At 38.0% G+C, this 23,457-nt stretch overlaps 1 protein-coding gene and 2 long non-coding RNA genes across 3 annotated transcripts in view; 1 reads left to right on the top strand and 2 right to left on the bottom strand.

Moving 5' to 3' along the window:
* Positions 1 to 795, bottom strand: part of LOC5565475 (uncharacterized protein DDB_G0283697) — a 29,457-nt gene extending 28,662 nt beyond the window's left edge. The window contains exon 1 of the mRNA XM_021853020.1: positions 109 to 795. Within this exon, the coding sequence (XP_021708712.1) occupies positions 109 to 613 (505 nt within the window). The 5' untranslated portion in view covers positions 614 to 795. The remainder of the gene's footprint in view (positions 1 to 108) is intronic.
* A 16,616-nt stretch (positions 796 to 17,411) lies between these two features.
* On the top strand, positions 17,412 to 18,748 carry LOC110678889. Its single transcript, XR_002502020.1, has 3 exons — positions 17,412 to 17,824; positions 17,880 to 18,222; positions 18,282 to 18,748. It is a non-coding gene; the product is annotated as an uncharacterized LOC110678889 (long non-coding RNA).
* A 3,887-nt stretch (positions 18,749 to 22,635) lies between these two features.
* LOC110679646 lies at positions 22,636 to 23,240 on the bottom strand. The gene is made up of 2 exons (XR_002502677.1): positions 23,004 to 23,240; positions 22,636 to 22,890 (listed from the first exon to the last, which is right to left on the bottom strand). It is a non-coding gene; the product is annotated as an uncharacterized LOC110679646 (long non-coding RNA).
* Positions 23,241 to 23,457: the final 217 nt, after the last annotated feature.

The raw sequence follows: 23,457 nt of genomic DNA, 5'->3' as shown, positions 1-23,457 counted from the left end.
CAAAAAGGGAGATAAATTACTCTCAATCACTATGTATATGTGCCTATCACATACGGTCGTATCTAGAAAAAGGCAACACTACATCCCAGCTCCCAGAAGAGTACTCACACGTGAAGAAAATGTTCATATAGGTAATTATTTTGTAGTGGATGATAATCAAAAGCCGAAAGGTGAGGAACGGAGCATCCTGCAGCAAAATGTTCAACGCAATGCCCCACACGTCGATGTTACAGCAGCTCATGTTACAGCAGTGTGTGTCCTCTTCTCGTTGGGAGGCAGCACTTCCGCCTCCTCGTGGCTTCCGGGCACGTGTGGCCGACAGCACAATCGTAAACTGCAACAAACTCCAGGACCAAATGCTCAGCGTCAGCAAAACCAGCACCGGTTCGTTTGCAATTTTGCTATCTTTGAACGAATCGAAAAACTCAATTATATCGGCCGCGGTTCCAATGTAAACCAGCAGCAACTGACTCAGCTGGTCCCGGGTCAGGTCTCCCTTCGGTAGCATCCACCGCCCGATGATGAGCACCAGCATTAGAAATTGCTCGATAAGGGTCACCCACGTATCTGCATTTAGTTGAATTTCCGGCAGTTGGAATTTTACGCCGAGCATTTTGTTCAGGTCTTTCAGATCCTTGCCAACCGTTGCGGCGAAATTTATTGTTTCGTTTAACACCTGGTCCTGGAAGAGGGTACGTTTTTCCAGTTTGTCCAGTTCTAGGAGCCATATTGCCGGGACAATAGTCGACAGGTAGATGAACACTGACGGGCAGAACCTGAAATGGAAAAATGGAAAATCATGTGAGAAAACATTACCAAGGAAAAAATCGTTATTCTGTGGTGTGTTATTGGACATAAAGTTAAGCGATGTGTAGGGTAACCAATATAGTTTAGGGTTCCATATATTTTGGACACCTCGGATAATTTTCCAAACATTTTTCCAGATTGAACCGAAATACCAACTGAATTCACAAGTCTTGTGCAGCCACAGCTTGTTCAACAAAAATGGATTAAAATTTAAATACAGTCATCTCTCCCTTACTTGATATTGAAGGGACCATCGAGTTAGGGAGGTATCGAGGTATCGAGTCGGGTTCGGGTTCGGGTCGGGTTCGGGTTTGAACAGCGAAAATTTTTCGGGTTTGGGTCGGGTCCGGGTTTGCTTTTCAACTACAGTCTCGGGTTCGGGTCGGGTCCGGGTTTGAAAAATGTGAAACCCGACCATCTCTAGTCAGTACCGAGGAGGCAGCCCCTCTAGAACGATGTACGTAGCGCAGCACTGGTTGAGTGGCCTATCGAAGACTCCACCAACCAAGAAAGGAAAAAGTAGAAATGTTTGTCTCCTGGCTCGATAACTGCGGAATGTTGGCGTGAACGTGGCAGCTATCCAGGGAATATACTAGCCCAAAACCGGAGAACGTTTCTCTCACTCGTTTCACTCACAATATCAGCGTGGAGCTTTAAATATGTTGACCCAAACATTCATATTTTTATGTATATTTTTCGAAATATCGTATTGGTAAGTATTCAACATTCAGTATGATATTGATGGTTTAATAAACATTTAAATGATTTTTTTCTAAATAGCAACAATACCGTTACCCCCAAGAACGCAGAAAATTGTGTTTATTTTTTAGTAAAAACAAATGTTTATGACATGCTACGCATTCGCGTTTGAATGCATTGTTTTCTTTAACAACTTTAACAAATATTACTTAAAATTGTTCATCAACCGAACTGAAATTGCTGGAAAACAATAAGATATCCCACGAGAATAACGAATAACCTAGTGCTGATTAATCAGTAAATGAAAATTCGCTTTGCTAAATGGTCAGTAACCGAGCTGTCACTTGGATGAGAATATGCATTACTGATCAGATCAGCAAATTTTATTTTTCTGGATCGATTGCTAAATTTACAGCACAAAAAAAATCAGCAAAAATTTGCTGATTTACAGCAATAAAAATTTGATGTGCAGACAACGGACTAGCATGCAACGTCCAGTGGCACAGTCGAAATTCGTTTCAGACGAAAAGTTTTCCGGACTGAAGCGTGAATCGCACCCACACTCCTTGATTCGATGCGGTTAAATGCTTGGTAACACTAAACGCACGGCCACGAAGCCCACGCTAAGCCTATTCAGCATATATGCGCCAACGAACGATTAGCCCAATGACATGAAGGATGAGTTCTTTGAGAGCCTAGATAAGGCCTACGGATAGTGCCTAGAATAAGAAGTCAAGTTATAGGCAATAACCGCAAACACACTTGGCTATACCCGAATGGCGATGGCTGCTCCAAAATAGACCACATGCAGGTAGATGGGCGACATTTCTTAGATGTCAGGACTAGACCTGTGCGCGCCGCGTCACGCCGCCGCCGCCGATTCATTTTACGTCACGCCGACGCCGATTGACGTATCGGCGGCGCGCCATACGCCGGTCAGCGTCCCGCCGCCTATTTTGTATTTTCACGCCGATGAATATTTCAGAAAAATATAAATTTGAAAAATGGCCTAGGAAATATTTAGGCCTTACTTTAGGAGTTTTTACAGGACATCGTTCTTCAAGGGTTTTCTTCAAGAAGTTCTTCAGAGAATTATTCATTGCATTCTCCAGGAATTGTAATACGGATTGCATCGAAAATCAGAAATTCTTCTGATATTACCTTTTGGAGTTTCTTCAGCTGTTTCTTAATATATGTGAATTTGTTCCGAATAGTTTCTAGGATTTTTTTTTCATGTTTTTCCAAATATATAGTTAAGGTATTTGACCATAAACTTCTGTACAAGTTACACCAGTACACTCCGAGTATATATTCAAGAACTTAATTCATGAAACCTCTTCAAGGATTTATCTTATATGTTTTTTATTGATTCCAGTGACATCTTCATAAATTGCTTCAAAAATATGTCGTTCTACCAGGAACTCGTGGACTTTGAAGAATTTCGCTGTGAATTCTTAAAGGAACTCATCGTAGGATTGATTCATATTTTTCTGGAAAATTTGCATTTTTTATTTGGATTTTCTTAAAGGGTTATTTTTGATATTTCTTCATGAATGATTTTAAAAACGTTCCAAAAATTATTCCTGAAATTTTTCCATGCATTTCACAAAAAAATATCTAAGAATTCGACGTCAGACCACTACCTTGTGACGGTTAAAGTGCACCAAAGACTTTGCGTTGTGAACAACAATCGTCTGGAACGATTCCCGAAGTCGCAACTGACTACGCGCAAAGCTTTGAAGGAGCGTTGCCGGAAAAGGGAGAGCTCACCGAAGCCCCTCTTGAGGACTGCTGGAGTTGTGTCAAAGCAGTCATTAACTACGTAGCGGAAGGTGCCATAGGGTTCGTGGATGGTAATCGACGGAACGGTTTTGGACGAGAAGAATGCAGCGCGGCCGATTATGCTGCAGCAAGGCACCCGTCAAAACGTTTAACGATACAAACAGAAGCGAAGACAGCAAACCCATCTATTCCGGGATAAAAAGCGGCGCCTGGAAGAGTTGGAGTGCGAAGAGATGGGGCAGCTGTATCGTTCTCAAGAAACGCGTAAGTTCTACAAGAAACTCAATGCATCCCGTAAAGGCTTTGTGCCGCAAGCCGAAATGTGCCGGGATAAGAATGGAGGTTTCTTGACGGACGAAGGTGAGGTGATTGAAAGGAAAGATGAACACCTAAATGGCGCAGAGAAGGAATGGCTTCATTAGTACGGCGGATGAGAGAGACGTGCCAACTCCCACAATTGGTGATGTTTAGGATGCTATCAAACAGCTCAAGAACAACAAAGCGGCTGGAAAGGATGGTATTGGAGCGGAACTTATTCAAATGGGCCCGGACAGGTTGACCACTTATCTGCACCGATTGATAGCCAAGATCTGGGATACAGAACACGCAGTAGAATTTTTTTATGTTGAGATTACACAGACAAACAGACGTAACCCTCAGAACAAATCTCGATCAAAATCATAGTCACAAGGACATGTGCGCACAATGCTAAAATTATTGTATTTGGCCGACGGGCCAACAGATGGCGGTAGTGTGCAAACGTCAAACGCGAATAAAAACGATGCGAGCGCTGCGGGTGGCGGATTGGCCACCTACCATATTTATGAATCGACCGTTAAAAAGGTGGTCGATGGGCAATGATGAGAGTGTGACGTCTGTTTGTCTGTGGTGCTAAGTTGACCACATCTCACGCAGGAGACCACGCATCAAGTTTGCCAACGTGCACTTTGTTTTGATTTTGATTGTCAGAAGAACGTTCCAGGTGGTTTTTGAACAGTATACAAGGCTGAAACGTGAAGCAGATCGGATTGGATGAAAGGTAAATACGTCGAAGGCAAAATTTCTGCTGGCTGGAGGAACCGAGCGCGATAGAGCTCGCATTGGCAGACGCGTGATGATCGACGGGGATGAGTTTGAGGTGGTGGACGAATTTGTCTACCTTGATAGCGTCGGATAACAACTGCAGCAGAGAAATTCGAAGACGGAAGTCGTGCTTACTACGGACTCCACAAGACCTTGCGGTCTGGTAAACTTTACTCCCGTACTAAGTATACCATGTATAAGATGCTGATAAGGGGTCGTCCATAAATGACGTAGCATTTTGGGGGGGGACCCCCCTCTTCACAAATTTGTGACGATGTGTGACGAGGGGGAGGGAGGGGTTCTACCTAGTGGACGTAGCATTTTGAATAATTTGGAAGTTTGGCTTCGATTCATCTTCACCTCAAAACATTAATATGACAGAAATATTTTTTTTTCTAATAAATTTTAAATTTCCTGATAAATGCAATCAAACAAATTTTATGAAACTTCAAATAGTTGTGTGACTGTTAAATTGTTTCCGTGTCTAAGCTATTTAATTTATAAATGAACAAATTAAAAGATTAAAAGTAAAATAAAAATCAATGCATTATCGACTTCCATTTGTTAACAAGACATGGAATCAACCGTTTTAATTTTATTCATATTTACTGTTGGAGCTTCAATTCTTCAAAGGAATACAATATGCTCATGGGCAAATATTAACGTTATTATAGTAAAACAAAATATTGATTAAGTGCGTTCCATATTGCAGGAGATTTCCACTAAGTCAACTCATCGGTTTGTTTTGATATATCAATGCTCTTGATGGAACAGCCTGGATAATAATAAGGTTATCAAATTTGAATCTTATCAAAAATATCTAATCATTCAGTTTTTCAAATCACACGGTAATTCAGCGAAAAAGGATTTTTATTATTTCATTGTTTCATTATGAGTTGTATAAGAATGCTACGGTATATCAAAGTATCATTCATTATAATATCCTAACGTTTCAGTAAGTAAATAATATCAAATAATATCAAACTTTGTTTTAAATTTCTGGATTTCAATGTTTCATTTTAGCCCAATCGCTGAGGGCAACAACAAATACATAAGGGGGGGATGCTTGATTTGCTACGTATTTTCCAGGGGGGGGGGGGTATTAACATTTGTGACTAAATGCTACGAGGGGGAGGGGGTGTAAAAAATCAGTGAAAAAATGCTACGTCATTCATGGACGGCCCCTAAGACCGATAGTCCTCTACGGGCATGAGACGTGGACAATGCTCGAAGAGGACCTGCAAGCACTAGGAGATTTTTTTTAACGACGTGTGCCTAGGACGATATTTGGCGGAGTATGTGAGAACGGCGTATGGAGGAGAAGAAGGAACCACGAGCTTGCGCAACTCTACGGTGAACCCAGTATCCAGAAAGTCGCCAAAGCTGGAAGGGTACGACGGGCGGGACACGTTATGGGAATGCCGGACAACAACCCCGCAAAAATGGTGTTCACCTCGAATTCGGCCGTTAAAAGATGAAGAGGAGCGCAACGAGCTAGGTGGTTTGACCAAGTGGAGCAGGATATTGGAAGAGTGGGGCGATCGAGAAACTGGAGGTTAGCAGCCATGGATCGAGTTAGTTGGCGTAACATTGTGGCACAGGTCATGCCTTGAAGGATGTAGTGCCATGAAAAGTAAAGTAAATAATTTCAAGCGTCACTTCAAGAATTCCTCATCAAATTCCCCTATGCGTTATTCTAAGGATTTTTCAACACATTTCTTTAATTTCTCAGAGGACTTCTGCACAAGTTCTTTCTTGGAACTCTTTGGGTGATTTCTCCATACATACCGGCTAGAGTTTTTCGGGTTTTCTTGAATCAATTCAAGTGTTTTATGTGGATTTTATTTTTGAACATTCGTGTTCTAGTACCTTTGAGGAGACCTGCAAAAAATCCAAATTGCCAATTATTTCCTAAGAATTCTCTCTAATAAATAATGCATGGGATCCTTAGAAGATTTTTTCACATACTCCAGCGATATTTTTTTTCAGGTTCTTCCATGTATCTTTTCAGAAAATATTTTTAAACTTTATCCCAGATTTTCTTCAAAGATTCATGTAAGAATTACTTCTGTTCTTTTTCTGACAGATAATCTTCCAGACTAATCTTCAGGCATCCTCCGAGAATTAAAAAAAATCTGACAGGAATTTTATCAACAACTTCTCCGAGTACTCTTTCAGGATGGTTTTGAAATTTTATTAGGAAATCCCTATAAATTTTATCAGAGACTGTTACAGATAAACAAATATAAGGCAACAATTTTAATTGCTCTATTATTTGAAGAACACACGCCCACAGTCATAAATAGCCCACAAATATGTTAATGTTTGATGAAATACATAAATAATCATCATTTATTTTGAGGACTGGGCAAGATACATACACATTCACTCATTTATGTTTGCAAAATAACGTTAAAAAATCATGTAAAATTGTACCAAAACAAAAAATTTGCACGAAATACAATTGTTAATTCAGCAGCTTTGCTTAAACAAGCTTGAGTATTAAGGTTTGGTTATGTATCTATTTCATATGAATTATCATTTAAATATAAAATACCTAGCCGAAGATTTATTGTAAAGAAACCTTGAATGCTACCTTTGATTTCTTACCAAAATGTCCGAAAATATGAAAACAAAATTATTTCCTAGAGATATTGGAATTGGGGTTTCAAAGATTTTTGTTGTTTGACCTACAGTCAGTGACATAAGTTTGTATGCTGTTTTTCCATACAAAATGCTCAAGTTTGGGGTGCTGTATCGCAGCTTCTGGTGATCTGAATTGGCTGAAATTTTGATGAAGAACTACAAATAACTTGAAGTTTTGCCTGTAAAGGAATTGTTACATTGCAGTCATTTTCCATAGAGTTTCAGAGGGTTGCTCAAAGACAAAAGTAAGTAACCGAGAGACTTTTTAATTTAATTCGAAAACGATGAGTCTTGGGAAGTTGGTGTGTTCTGCAAATTTGTGTGACTTCTGAAATTGAACAACTTTGTGAAACAGACCAACAACCCACAACTTACCGTTTTCGAATTAAATAAAAAAGTCTCTCGGTTAGTTACTTTTGTCTTTGAATAATCCGCTAAAACTCCATGGAAAATGGTTGCAATGTAACAATTCCTTTACAGGCAAAATTTCAAGTTATTTGTAGTTCGTCATCCAAATTTCAGCCAATTCGGACTACCAGAAGCTGAGATACAGTACCCCAAACTTGAGCATTTTGTATGGAAAAACAGCATTTGGTTACTAACTTATGCCACTGACTGTATATGAAAATTTTTATGTTCAATTTTCCCCTACGCCGATGTACGCCGCCGCCGCCGCCGAAAATGGTCAACGGCGTGACGCCGATGACGCCGCCGCCGCCGGTGCAAAAATGCCCTGACGCGCCGCCGATTAAAAATATTTCGGCGCACAGGTCTAGTCAGGAGCTTCCGGGCGCTGTTATCCAGCGTCACGAGTTCCACAAATCACAGAACGATGCGTTTCAACACAACGGCACAATACCACCAACAGCTAGATAAAAAAGCCTATGGGACCCTATCCACGAAGGTGTGACAACAACGGCGCGGGAAGTGATTGGCACTGGTGAACGACGGAGACGAAACGGTTGGTTCGATGAAGAATGCCAGAGAGTGACAGACTTGAATAATGTCGCCAGAAGCCGTATACTTGTGGCCAATACTCGACAGAACAAAAAGCGGTACAGGGCAGCGAGAGCTGAAGAAAAGCGAATCCACTACTTGGAAAAGGTAGCACGAAGAAAGATTGGTAGCTGAATCTCAAGAAAGCACGAACCGGTATGATATGCGGAGATTTATGCAACAGTCAACGGCTCGCGGCACAATACCTTTCCAGTGCTCACCATGCGACCTTTGTCCGCGAATATCAGGCTGATTTTTATGAGGGCCGATCGAAAACTGGCCAGATATTTACCTTGTAAATGATCACAAATAAAGTGCTATTAGGAGATTTGGTGTGCAAAAACGGCACTATCATCACACGCTCGCATATGCTGCTTGGCTTTGCGGACGATATCGATCTTATCGGAATCAATTGCAGGTTAGTGGAAGAGGCCTTCGTGCCTCTAAAGAGGGAGACAGCTAGGATGGGCCTAACCATTAATTATAGCATAACGAAGTACATGTTTGTAGGTAGAGATAGAGATAGGCCTAGCAGTGTTGGTGCTGAGGTATCCAACCAATTCGAGGGATTTAGGCAGGAGACTCCATTAGGGGAATCATGGTTTCCTGCCAAAAATAAAGGAGACTGTCGCGTTTTGCCGGAAACTCTTAAAGATCGCGAACTTCTTTTCAAACATCTTGAAGAGAAGAAGCACATTTTTTTACTTATGGCGACAAAACTGAACGTTTGTTCAAAGTCGTCTTGAAAGGTCTCTCAAGTGACTATAAGTCACCTGAAGAGATCAAAAATTGAATTAATGATTTACTTGGATTTTCCCCAGTCCAAGTAATCATTATGAAAAAGAGAACCAAATCTGGCATTGTTCGGAAAGGGCTTTCTCAAGAATATAATTTAGTTCACTTTAACAAAAAAGAACTAAATAATATTAAAGCTTTAGAAAAAGCAAAACTTATGTTCGATGTCCGTGTGACATGGGAACATTTCCAGAAACCTGGAGGAAATTACCAGAATCCCACTCAATGCCGTCGGTGCCAAAAGTGGGGTCATGCTACAAAAAAATGCCGCATGGATGGTAAATGCATGATTTGCGGAGGTTCTTCTCACGCCAAGGACGGCTGTCCAGTGAAGGAAGATACCACCAAGTTTATATGCTCAAATTGCGGGAACAATCATAAGTCCAATTTTTGGAATAGGGTCCTAAAGCCCTGTCCCAATTTTAGTGTCAAACGCTCAAGTTTAGGCCAAAAACACATGTTTACTCAATTTTTTAATGTTTTTCGTTGGTTTAAGTCTAAAAAACATTTTTTCATATTTCTTTAGATTTTGTCACACCCCTTGGCTTAAACTCAAAATTTGGGTACATTTTGTTTTCCGTGTCCCCTACGAAATGTCAGCTAGGAACAACCCCAGTGTTTAAACTAAAACCCCTGTGGTGTTTTTGTCGACTAAGCGAATGTCAAACATGATCTCAAGTGTCAAGGTTCACTTATGGATCCATGTTTTAATCAAAGTTTTAATATGATATATTTGTTATTTGAGCGAGAAAAATTGCTAAAGTAGTTGCAGTAACATGTTTTTTCGTGTTATTAAATAAAAACAAGATTTCATTAAACATATTAGGACCCTATTGTCCTTCGCGAAGGAGAGTCATTGAGGCTCGTGCCAGGCAGATGAAAGATAATATCCGTTACGATAACGGTCGTTTCCGGAATTTGCCTATTCTACCAGGCTACGAACAATACTCATTTTTCAGTTAACGATCGCTTGATCATGAATCATACTCATCAGGAAGATCATAATCATGCTCAATCACAAACTAATTTTAATCCGTCGGGTAGCCGTTCGAATCTTTCATTTTCACGGAAAATCCTTTGCCGATATCGTAACAGGTAATTTGAACTCCTCCCATATTCGTATGAGTACCCATTCTACTTGTTTCAAATCAAATGAAAAAAAAACCCTACCAACACAGGTAACTCCTACTCCGCCTCTTCGGTAGACGAATTCTAATGGGAAATCATCAGACGATGTACCCACTTCAAGTGATATGTCTGCCTCTGATTTTAATTTTCTAACTGAACAATTGAATCTAATGATTGGTACAATGTTTAAAGCCACCACTATGACTGAAGCAGTCCAAGTTGGTGTAAAAATTACAAATCAAACTGTTATTGGATTACGTTTTTCTAATGGATCCAAATAATAATTTAAATATTTTAAATTGGAATGTTCGTTCTCTGAATGGTAAAGAAGACGAGCCGTTTAATTTTCTTACAGTTAATAACGTGCATATAGCAGTTATTACCGAAACGTATTTAAAACCTGGATCTAAGCTCAAAAGAGATCCTTACTTTTTCGTTTATCGTAATGCTCTACTTGATGGGGCATGTGGGGGAGTTGCAATCATCATTCATAGACGTATAAAACATCAACTGTTTTCGTCATTTGAAACTAAAGTTTTTGAAACTTTAGGTGTTTCTGTTGAAACACAGTTTGGTAAATATACTTTCATAGCTGCCTATTTGCCTTTTCAATGCTCTGGACAGCAAGTTAATTTGCTCCAAACTGACTTGCGAAAATTGACTCGCAATAAGTTAAAATGTTTTGTCATTGGTGACTTTAATGCCAAACATCGGCCATGAAATAATTCTCAAAGTAATTTCAACGGCAGAATTTTATTTGTTGAGTGCTCTTCAGGATATTTCTCAATTCAATACCCTGATAGCCCTACATGTTTTTCCTCCTCTATAAATCCATCTACGATTGACTTGGTCTTAACCGCCTCTAGTCATCTTTGTAGCCAATTAGTTACTCATGCTGATTTTGATTCTGATCATGTCCCTGTTACATTTCAAATATCCCATGAAGCGATTCTCAATCCTATCAGCTCGACTTTCAACTATTTTCGAGCCGACTGGAATATATATGAAACGTATATTGACTCCAATCTCAATGTTAACATTTCATTACAAACTAAACTTGATATTGACAATGCTTTTGAAACTTTAACAAATTCCATTGTTGAAGCCAGGAGCATTGCAATTCCAAAATGTGAAGTAAAATTTGAATCCGTGATTATAGACGATGATCTTAAACTCTTGATCCGCCTTAAAAACGTGAGGAGAAGGCAGTTACCTCAGGGATGTCAAAAATCTTTGTTTGTGGATGACATATGCCTCTCCGCCAAAGGACGAAGTCTGCGTGTCATCTGTAGTCGATTGCAAAAAAGCTTGGATATTTTTTCTTCATGCTTTCAAAAATGGAAAATTTCTTCTAATGCTTCCAAAACTCAACTAATAATATTCCCACATAAACCAAAAGCTCTGAAGAAACCCTCCAAAAATTCCTTCAGGAATTTCTTCAGAGATTCTTCCAGTATTTCCTCAAGTGATTCGCAAGAGGTCCCTCTAGGTATTTCATCTAAATCGCTGTGATTCCTCAAAGAATCCCTCAAGAAATTCTCTATAGTATTTTGTCAACACGTTTTCTTGAATAGCTATACAACAACCACTTGATCATTCAAGCTCATTTTACCAAAAGTTCGTAAATTATGATTCTAGTTAAAATCCGGAATTTGCCAATATTTTTTGTCCTCTGCCACTTTGTGCAACGCTTGAATTTGAAAAATAATAACATCATTGTAACATGGTTTTCAGCCGGATAGATAAAATTACGCAATCCATTACCAGCGCCATTCCTGGTTTTTCTTGATCGCCAGAGTGAATATCCCTTCCACGAACAGCACACCAATCGGCACACACAGACACCAGTACAGGGGATCCTTTTTGTTCTGCGTCACTTGCCAGATGGCTATAAACCCGTGAGCACTGAAAATTATGCGCGTTATGATTGCCTTGATGGTGGCCAGTAGTTTTGCCATTTTCTAGCAATTTGCATCTGCACTCCAGCAATTCAGTTTCAGTAACCGTTTCGCGCCACTTTCCTGCGAGTCCGAATCGAATCACGGTTGAATGAATACTAATGGCATTTAGTAAGGATCAATCGAAATGGTTGTCGTTTGATTTACTTTCGAGAATTGTGGATTGTGGCTAGAGGACATGTTAAAACGATGTCTGGGCGAACGGAATCAAAAACCAATGACACTGAAAAGTCATCGTGTATCAAAAGAACTTCGATTTATCGGATCATGAGTTGCAGTTTTTTCCAGGTCGCGGAAAATGATACACCAAATAGGCAACATGCATACCAGACATGCCTCAGTCAATGGTCATTGCGTTTTTAGGTTGAATGTTTGCTAAGAAGTAAAGCAACTCATTTTTATGTTCTTCAATATTTAAATACGCTTGTAAAAAAACAGTCGCTCCACAATCGGTGCTGAAGCAGTTTGTGTTGTAAGGGAAAATTCCTTATTTCCACCGCTCTCATTTTGGAAACAATTTTTTCCCAATAGATCAATATTAGCTTAAGCTTAAATACATGATTGTTAGTAATCAAAAATTGCAGCATAATGGTCGCACACTTATTTAAAATTTTTTGAACATCAATCTCGTATTCCACAATATTTATCTTCTTTTTCTATGTTCTCTCTGACATAACGTCTCAACGGGGACAGAGACTGCTTCACAATTTAACGTTCTTATGCGCACTTCCATAGTTATGACCTAAGAGCTTTCATTGGTTATTGATCATTTTCGCATGTGTATTAAGGTGGCTCAAAGTATTGTTTTGCTCCATACATTTTTGTTTTATTCTAGATCAAATTCTAAAACGACATGCACCCTATCTTAGGCCATCACTCTTAAAAATAATGAAAATTAACCCGTATAGGCCTGAGTGAAAGAAAAATTACTCAAACTTTCACCGCTCAGCGAATACTTAACGGATTCCAATAATTTTTTGTCAGTATATTCGTACACATATCTAGTTTCTAAAAGTGGTCAACGATTCTCGGGAATGTTCCTGTGGCCGGAGTTATTGCAGTGGATCACTGGGTCAGGTCGGGTGACAAGGGTTTTGTGCTTCTGAGCCCCTGGAGGTAGGCAAATTTCACGTCACAGATAATTTCCAGAATTGGCTATAATGTGGCCTCTATATCAAGGAGTTTTAAGAAAAACGCATCAACGTTAACCTTCTGATAATCGATTAAATTGAATAAGTATGTCAACTGCATTTGATTAATCCTACAAATGACCATTTCCGAATCCCAGGGATGCTTCAAATTTATGATAAAGTGCACAATTTGTATCTTAACATCTGAGTCAAGCTTGTGGGAACGCATTTTAGTGAACTATTATGTTCGATCTATACTTTTAGAGATTTGAAACAGTTTAAAACCTAACAAATTTAGAGCCGGTTTTTCAGGACATTAAGCCCGAGTGGCTGCATCTAGTACACTCTAAACGGTGCAAAACTATTCATTTGTAATGTTGAATATCAGATCGTAATGATTTATGCAAAATAAAATGAATGCCATTGGAAATAAATAAGAATAACTTGGCATGTCCCAAAAAATCGCCTTTTTCTACCCGACTTGACCCAGTGACCCACCGCAATAACTCCGGCTACAGGATTATTCCAGAGTTTTCCCGACCATTTCTAGAAACTAGATATGTGGGCCAGTATACTGACAAAAAATTATTTCAATCCGTTAAATATTCGCTGAGTGGTAAGGGTTTTAGTATTTTTGCTTTCACTCAGGCCTATACGGGTTAATGTGGACGTAATTCATGTTATGACTAAATGACACATGATGTAAGTGATGGAACGACACAAAAACGTGTGCTTGAAGATGTATTGAACCAAAAATGTAATTTTACATGTTAAAGGACATGAAAACAATGGGACTGTGATCGACATTTCTCGAATCAGGCACTAACGTATTTTAAATTCGACACAAATTTACGTCATTCGGCTCGCTTCTTTTATGTGCATCCTAAAAGACGTAAATCACATGATTTTTTCGTAGTGTGCATTTAGCCTCATAGGCTGTAATTTAACAGTTGACAATGGACAAGCATGCTCCGATGGCATAGCCGAGACACATTCCTGACGATACGTTTCAATGGCTGGAGCGGGAATGGAATAATAAAATGCGATCAATTGCCTAACAACACTAATTGCACGACTGGGCAGCCCATAGCTGAGCCGATAAATGTATCTAACAGTTTCAGCAAAGTACTAATCCTCAATGACACATCTGTAATTACTGAGGATTTCTCGAAGAAACAGTATAAGAAATTCTACGAGTATCACCAAACTGTTTTCAAGATCATCAATCAAGGATTATTTCCACAAAATCTTGGTGGGGTTCACCAACTGTTTTTCCAACTTTGCTTTTGAGGTTCTTCTTCATGTTTTTCTTCTAATACCTTCAACATTTTTTTTCAGAAAATCTCTCGAAAGTTTTTCTGGATAGAAACAATCTCAGAAGAAAACTGTTGACCAAAAAGCAACGATCAATACGAAAGTTGTTAAATATAGTAGTGACCGGTGTGAGAATGAGTCACTAAACTAAAATTACAGCTTTGTGGGCGATCATTTTACTCACCTGAATAGTCGCCCAGCGAATTTTCGAATAGATTGCTGATTTCTAGTCATATGTCAAAGAGATTGCTGAATGTCAGCAAAACTAAAATTGTTGACAAGTGAGTGGTTAGCAAATTGAATTGTTGAATTCCAGCAAAACAGTTTCGGAAATACATAACAAAGTTGTATAATGATCTCATATGTCGGATAATATGATATTTTATCGTCTTTGACAGTTCATATACATATCAATAAAGGATTCCGATAAAGTTTATCGGGATATATGATTTTGATTGTACATTGATATACGATGTCTGGTTTGCTGGGAGGTACGATGATACTCTATGCCCAGGGAAGTCAAGGAAATTTCCATTGCGAAAAGATCCTGGACCGACCGGGATTCGAACCCAGATACCTTCAGCATTGCTTTGCTTTGTAGCCGCGGACTCTAACCAATCGGCTAAGGAAGGCCTTCTTCTTCTTCTTCTTCTTCTTTCTGGCGTTACGTCCCTACTGGGACAGAGCCTGCTTCTCAGCTTAGTGTTCTTATGAGCACTTCCACAGTTATTAACTGAGAGCTTACCATGCCAATGACCATTTTTGCATGCGTAATATCGTGTGGCAGGTACGATGATACTCTATGCCCTGGGAAGTCGAGAAAATTTCCAACCCGAAAAGATCCTCGACCGGTGGGATTCGAACCCACGACCCTCAGCTTGGTCTTGCTGAATAGCTGCGCGTTTACCGCTACGGCTATCTGGGCCTCGTGTATTATTTATAAAACTATTTTGTGATCTTTTTTGTGAAGCATCAAACATGGCTTAAACTTCCATTTCAGACATGATTTGATTGAAATTGCAAGACTAAAATTAGATAAAATCGACTTTTTCAATGTGCTTGCAGTATTCATACAAAATTCTTCGTTTCTCTTATATGGCAAAATACAATACTTTTCTAAACCATCTATAACTTTTGAGCAACGAAAGAGCTACGAACTTTGTTGATAAGAATTGTTATGCACATGAAGTTTGTATTGTGTGGCAAATTAAGAAAGTAAATTGCCATGCAAGCTGACAAACTTGCATGCAAGTTGGCTGAAATTGTCAAATATTGCATTTTTAACAGGCAATATCTCAAAAACTAGACGTGCTATATTATTGAAAACGGCAATGGATTCAGTTTTATTTACGTGAATAGCGGTATTTTGGTGCTCAAGATAAAAACGTGTTCCGCAGTGTTATCGGATAATTCTCAGCGATTGCTCTTAGACAAAAATCAAATTTCAAGTTATTTTTTCCGGCGATAATAAGTATCCACAAGTGTTTATAGATGCCATCCGTTATCGAAACAAGTATATATAAGCTTTACGAAGCACTAAAACATCTACAACAAGCGTCGGAAGAGACAGTTTTCGAAGTAGCAGAAAAACCAAATTTTGTCGCATGTTTTCAGCATTCCTTTCAACTAGCACGGCGAGTGTCGTAATCAATCTATTCAATCAAAATCTAAAACAGAACATGACTGAAGGTTGGTAAAGTATATTTTATGTGATAAGAACAACAATTTTAACTTTGAATATGAGAAATTGGCATGTTGAGTTGGCTATAAAATCAAACCTATGAAATACTTACATGTAACTTTGATTATCGATTCAAAAAAAGTTCCACCGAGTTCCAACCTAAATCACTCACAGATACGTTTCTTAGAGTGTCCTCTAGGAGGTCTGAAAGATACAGCTGCAACTCCCTGCAACTCTTTGAGATTTTTGACTATTTTTAGGTATACTTCTTAACCAGCGCAAGTATGAAAATGAGTTGTTTGTGATGAAAAATCTGAAAATCTTGCGACGCAATGTAGTCATGGCTCAACCAGACACCTTACACAAGAGCAAGTTCATGCTTAAAATAATTTATTTTAAATGTAGTTTTCAAGATTTTATTCAAATTTCATATTGAAAACCGAAAAATTAAAAAAAAATGCGATTTTGTTGCATAAAGGCGTATAAGTCACTTTTGCAGCTACGAGTGAGAAGAGACATACTTGCAAATAACTTCTTACATCATTATAAGCATTAAAAGTACGAATTGCAAGACTTTTGTTGGCAAATAATGAAATTGGCGCTTGGGACAGTTTTGTGATTATGCGTCAAGTATACGTCATTTATGCAAATTGTTGCTCTTTTGATCAGAAATAACTTTCCCTTCTATACCAAGGTGCTCAAATGGCTTGATCTTCAAGTTTTTATTTTTGTCCCGCATCTCCATACATTCAACGCACTGTGCGATGGTGCAAACGATTATCGCAATTCTTTCACAAATCTCATGTCCACATCCTCAACTTGCGTACGATTGGAAAAATGTTCTCGAAGGTGTTCAAATTTCCCACCTAGCACTTTAATCAATATAATTTCTTTTTTTTAATTGAAGCTGCATGAAAATCGTGCCAAATCAAACCGAAAATGTTGTTTTGGTTTTATAGAGCAGATCATCTTCTTCTTTCTGGCTTTACGTCTCAACTGGGACAAAGCCTGCTGCTCAGATTAGTGTTCTTATGAGCACTTCCACAGTTATTAACTGAGAGCTTTCTTTGCCGATTGACCATTTTTGCATGTGTATATCGTGTGGCAGGTACGAAGATACTCTATGCCCTGGGAATCGAGAAAATTTCCATTACGAAAAGATTGCTCGACCAGCGGGATTCGAACCCACGACCCTCAGCATGGTCATGCTGAATAGCTGCGCGTTTACCGCTACGGCTATCTGGGCCCCTACAGAGCAGATCATATTATCATGAATAACTAAAAAAATAACACATGTATTGAAAAAAAAAAATATTTCGGGCACCGCTTACGAGGAAAATTTAAAAAGCTTATTTCGACAGCTAAAACCTCTACACTGAAACTAATGGTGTAGTAACCTTAATCATGACAATGTTGTTAACGCAACTATTCCAAGATATTTTTAAATTAAATGAAATAGTATCAATATTGAAAACAATGTTGTTGAAATTACCATGTCATAAGACTATAATACTGTGTACTTTCAACTTTGTTATTATAGTCAAAAGTTATACTTCTTGAAGTCAAATAGACTACATGTGTAGTGATAAGAAAAAAAAATGTTCTCGATTTTACCATGGCCGTGGTATAAATTGCAACCTAGAAAAAGATCTCAAGCTCATCCCCAGTGAAGGACGCCATTTTTGCTTATCAGTTCTTTCGCATGGTTAGGTGGATAATTTACTTGGTTATTGAAAGCAAAAAAAAATAAATGAAGCATTAAAGTAGCGACAGATCAGAGATACATGAGGATCAAGAGATTGATGGTAAGTATGATTATGATATGATAGGGAAAATCATAATAATTCCTTGTTATTTTAGCCCGTGATAAAATTCATAGAAAATTACTATTGGGAAGTGGCTTCCCCATGGTGTTCTAGCTCAATTGCTGACACATCATGAAGATCAATTTGGTGTATAAGGTAAGTTAGCATGTTAGACATGTTTTAAAACTCCATCAATAATATGGTTTTGTTTTCTAGATATTGGTGACTTTATTTACTGTACCGTGGGCTGGCGCTATACGTATTTTTTACCGCATGCTTGCACGCGCTGTTGTGCCACTATTCAATCCGATTCCATGAGCCGGAACTATTCCACTGGAAAGGCTCATCGGATCAGTATTCGTACGTCGGTAGCCTTAGCGAATCTTCCACAAAAAAAGGTAAATTCCTCTTTAGCACGTACCACCCATTCCACCCGATAAAGTTTTGGATCTTTTAGTTAGACGGTCATCACATCCAACGAGCCGGGCGTAGTCAGCTAAGCACCAATCGCGCCAACTGTTAGTGGCTTCGGAAGATCTTCGAGTTCTGGAACAGTTCGTTGATCAACGCGTCACTACATCTCCGTTGTATAAAGTCTAAGATAAGTTAAGTTAATTCGATTAGATTCTATTTCATTCCGCACTTTTTTGTACTGTGAACCGGACCAAAAAGGTGTGTACAAATTATCAAAAACTTAAAAATATAATTATACAAAGTTTATTTACTAAAAAAATATATATATTATTTAGTATAGATATACGCATTATGTATCAGATAACAAATTTTACAAAATATCGGACGATCATAAAGATCAGTTCTATAGGTATTTTGTACAAATTTGCATATCTGAATGCATTATGCGTGAATCGTTATAAAGGATTTAATAATTTTAGATAAATTTCATTTTCATTTTCATTTTGCAGCGTTTGGTGGGGCAATGAGAGCGCAAGTCAGTCCAAAGCCGGGGGAAGGGATAGGTAATGGCCGTAATAGTCTATGCGGACCACTTGAACACCATCGGAAAGGATAAGAAGGGTTGGGGTAGGGTATAGGGAATGGAGAAGACTTGACACAGTAATGCGATTAATGCTGCAAAATGTAAATGTGCTGAGAGCAATTAAATTTGAGTTTTGAAGTTAGATTTGACTTATTAAAATTCCAAATAGATCGGCCATTGTACAAGTAAGAAAGAATATGCTGATCGCTTTCCAGAAATTTTATAAACAACAAAATAATAACAATATGAGGGCTGCTGATGGCACAATGCGACGCTTTAGGAGATTTTGATACTGATTGAACATTACTATACAGAGCGCAATTCAATCGATGGTGATAACTTTACAAACTTTATCTGTTTTTGCACTGATTGACGATACTGATTCAAATAAAAATATTTTAAAAATATTTGATATTATTAGTTCATTTGTTTGTGTGATCTAAGTGTTAATAATGGAAAAACATACATACCCTTAATAATAATACTTCCCTGATCAGAAATATTATATTTTGAGCGCCCTTTTCGAAGCTATTCTATCCAGGTATCCATGTACTGCTTTCAATCCTGAAATTATTCTTATTGTGCATGCTCATGCGTTATATTAGTGATGCTCATAATCATGCAACAGATAAGAAGGAGAGAAAAAGAGAATATAGAAACAGTGATTAGTAATGAGTTAATTATGTAGTTTTGTTAGAATTATAAACAATTAAACAGTAGTAATGAATAGCTTTTAAAATGACTTTGCAGCATAGCTGAGCCTTTCGGATCGTAAGACCGATGTATAAAAATAATTTGTTTCGAAATTGTCCGCGTGGTCTTCTAGTGCCCCTATTAGATAAGAATCAATCATAGACGTACATACCGAATGCTCGCCATGACCCTATGACCAACATTTGTATATGTATAGCCTTAGCTGATGTGGCTTTTCTAATAGGTAGTTCTTTCACTCATTGATTGTCTTCAAAACCTTGTCAAGTATAGAAAATTGATTTTATTTCATTTATTACTATATTGAAGCTACATTGTACTTATCAAGTATTAGGTATTATTTTATGTTTTTATCACTATTGTTATTATCAAGGCCAAAATTCCCAGTGAGTGAAGAATTTTATAGTACTAGAACACCATAGAAGATCGCTAAACATTACCTAATCATCGAACGGCTTTTTGTTCTATTATTTTAGGTAGATGCTATTGATCTCCCTTTGCTCCTATCCGCAACCCGGTGCACGCGCCCTGTTGGTTTTCGAAAACCTCGTAGAAGATTACAAACCGTCAATGGCATTCCCAATTACTACCCCACATTGCACATTCAAGGGTCTAATTGTGCTCCTAACCCACCCTCAGTTCGTAATCTTCTCGCCAGTTTGAAATTATATTTTCCCGAAGTGAAAGTAATTTTGATGAGTGATAGCCTAGTGCAGCCCAACTGCATAGTACAGTAGTTTAACCAGAATTTTAGGTCAGAAGATAAAATCTAAATTTTGTAATAAAAAGGTTGCCATTGCTTTGAAATTCACCCAACATCTAATCAAAACTACTAACAACAGCGATCAATTATCAAAATTCATCGCTCCCTGGAAAATATAATCCCAAGCCCAGGGAACTTTAGATAAATACATGTATTCTGTAAAATCCACTATACGGCTTTTGTTATTTTAAATGCAATTACTGGTTGAAAATTCCACTGAAAGTTGTATTCGTAGCTACCATGTCCTAATCAGTAAAATTTATTACACGATAGTCGTAACTTTGAATGCAAGAGATGGTTGAAAAAATAACTTTTATTTGTCATCAATATAACCATGAAACATGGTAGTTTTGACTGATTCAGTCTTACGTTGCCACCATGGTAAAAATAACGACACGAAGAGTTCGAAATGAATGCACTGCGTAGTCTGCACAAATAAAGTGGTGCTGTGCATTTAATTTAAACCATCAACATGGTAATTTTTACCGCAATGCTGTTTTCAGTGTAGTGCTCTAGATATGCATGCTAGAGGTATTTGGTATCTTCGACAAAATATTTTGGAAGACGTTGAACTACATTTTGCTACGGGATAAATGTAGATAGGTCCTAACTGAATAAATTAACTCAATCTTTTAATGGGAACCGTCCTAGTTAAAAACATCCTTCAGTAATGCTGTTCATTATACTTTTTTCACATAAATTTGCTTGAAGAAGTTCGATAAGTTTTTGGCATGAATTATATTGTACAATTCCAGTGCACATGATTCAACAGAAATGAAAATTTTGGATTACACTCTAAATTTTGAGTTACTGTTACTAAAAAAAACTAAGAAATACCTTTCTTTAAATGTTTGACTAATCAAAATTCATAGCGTTAACGTGTAGTTTTCGTCATTAATTTAATTGCAGCAGTTTAGAGAACATTTTTAAAGTAAAAATACAAATTCTTGATTACACTCAAACTTTATGTTACTATATAGAACTTGTAAATACCTTTTTTAGCTATTTGCGTGATGTGTATTTTTTTCGACAATTATTTCATTGCAGTAGTTCAGAGAACGGTTTTGCATAATAATTAAAAAAATGATATCTCTCTGATGTGTTTCCATTTTGAGTGTATCCATTTTGCCTCTGATCACATAACATTATGTGGAACTCGTGCTCAAAAAGTTGTACCCAGCACGCTAACTTGAAAGTACCCATTAAATGGGTATCATGTACCCATTTTTATGGCCAATATGGAACTGTCAGAAAAAGAGTATTTTTCAATGACATAAAAAAGGGTATTTAAACCTCATTATGAAGAAGTCTCTCTCATACCAAAAATGAGTAAATAGTACACATGATAGTTCGGAACAAACAAAAACCGTCATTATACATGTTTGTTTAGTTGCCACAACAAATATAATGTTTCAAAGAGAAAATTGTGCGATTTATCGGGAAAACCCTTCGAGATCAGTTTTGTATAACTTCAGCAAAAATATTTCCTTCAATGCTGAACGAAGAAAAGTGCATACCCTATTCTATCAACACGTAAGTAATATTGGCGGAAAACTTGTGCTAAGATCATGATTTTCACTGATTGGTTTTCTTGTTGCAGATAATTATATTCTGAAAAACGCCTATGAAGATGGTCAACTCATTAAAGGCAGGAAATACAGCACGCTGCATCGATTCCGGATCAAATGGTTTCTTACGAGGCACGTTCCGGTTTTAGTACGGAGGGAAAGAATCAGCATTGAGCATGACCGTCGTTTTTGATTCCGCCAAGGAAAATTAACCATATTATAAAATCCAATAAGAATGTGAAATAAATATCCTTTTATAGTTTTTCAATTATGCTTTTATATTATTGGGAATTTTCTTAAATTCATAACCTCAATAAACTGCATTTGTGATAAAAAATGGGGTTTTATTACCCATTTTCATATTTGAGACCAAGAGTTAAAAATACCCATTATCTGAAGTTCGCAGCCAATACTCTTTAATGAGTAAGTCAGCTTTACTCTTTAAATGAGTTAAACCACTTTTCTCGAAAATGGGTACATGATACCCATTTAATGGGTACTTTCAAGTTAGCGTGTTAGCTCCAAATTAGGTTCAAAGACGAATTCGGCGGTACACTCTGAAAATAATTTACACTAACTAGTTTAAAAGTCACACTAAATGACGTTTCGCCTGGTTGACCCCAAGTCTCGTTTAAGGGTCGGGTAATCGAGTCTAGTATAAGTTGAACATATAGGGAACCATGTCTAACTTAAATATATTTGTGTTTAGTTTAACAGATTTAGGGCTTCTGGATTTTTGACAACCTATCTAAAGTTGAAATAGGTAAGTAGCTTCCTATGAAAGACCAGTAAACGGACGGAACGGACACATTTATTTATTATGAAGAATCTACGTATCACAATGTTGAAAGAGTACATTCGCATACTTTAATCAATATCACTAAAATGTTCCGGTCAAGGTGCTTCAGGATCTCTTTCTGCCTTCCACTTCGCTCTTCTGCCGCTCAGCATTTTGCACAACTGTCTCGGATTGTTGCCCGGAATATCTGCAACAATGATTCCTTGCCGTTCATCACTTCGGAAGTGTCTAGAACAAAAAAACAATCCATTGAAATCAAACAGATATGCTGGAATTTGTTCGGCCAAAACGCCTCTTACAAGTCGATGGCTTTAGAGCAACAAATATTGAGAATGACTTACCTTTTATTTTCCCATATCGTCTAGAAACAAATGATGTTTCAAATCCAACTTCTTGCGCGAGACACACACGTATTTTAGCCGCAAATAATTACAATTTCACCTCGACAAAATTGACACCAACAACGTGAAAAAAAAAACAATGATGGTGGTTATCGGTGGGAGTTATACACTGGTCAAATTTCGCGGGTGCAAAACTTGCATAGTTTAACTTATTATGTGGAGAATGTATAACTTCAAAACTAGACTACAGGCCCAAACGCAATTATAGCGGAACGGCAACGGAATGCGGAACCGGTTCGCCAGCATGAAACACACCATCTCGACTGAGCTGACAACGAATGAAATCGAACCAACACTGAGTCGCTAAGCTTGTTGTAGTTCATGCTGGCGAACCGGTTCCGCTTTCCGTTGCCGTTCCGCTATCATTGCGTTTGGGCCTTACGTGTGAACTTGA

This window comes from Aedes aegypti, chromosome 3 (assembly GCF_002204515.2).
Source record: "Aedes aegypti strain LVP_AGWG chromosome 3, AaegL5.0 Primary Assembly, whole genome shotgun sequence".
Classification (NCBI taxonomy): domain Eukaryota; kingdom Metazoa; phylum Arthropoda; class Insecta; order Diptera; family Culicidae; genus Aedes; species Aedes aegypti.
The sequence above is the reverse complement of the archived record's forward strand: the minus strand, read 5'-3'. Positions and strand labels throughout refer to the sequence as shown.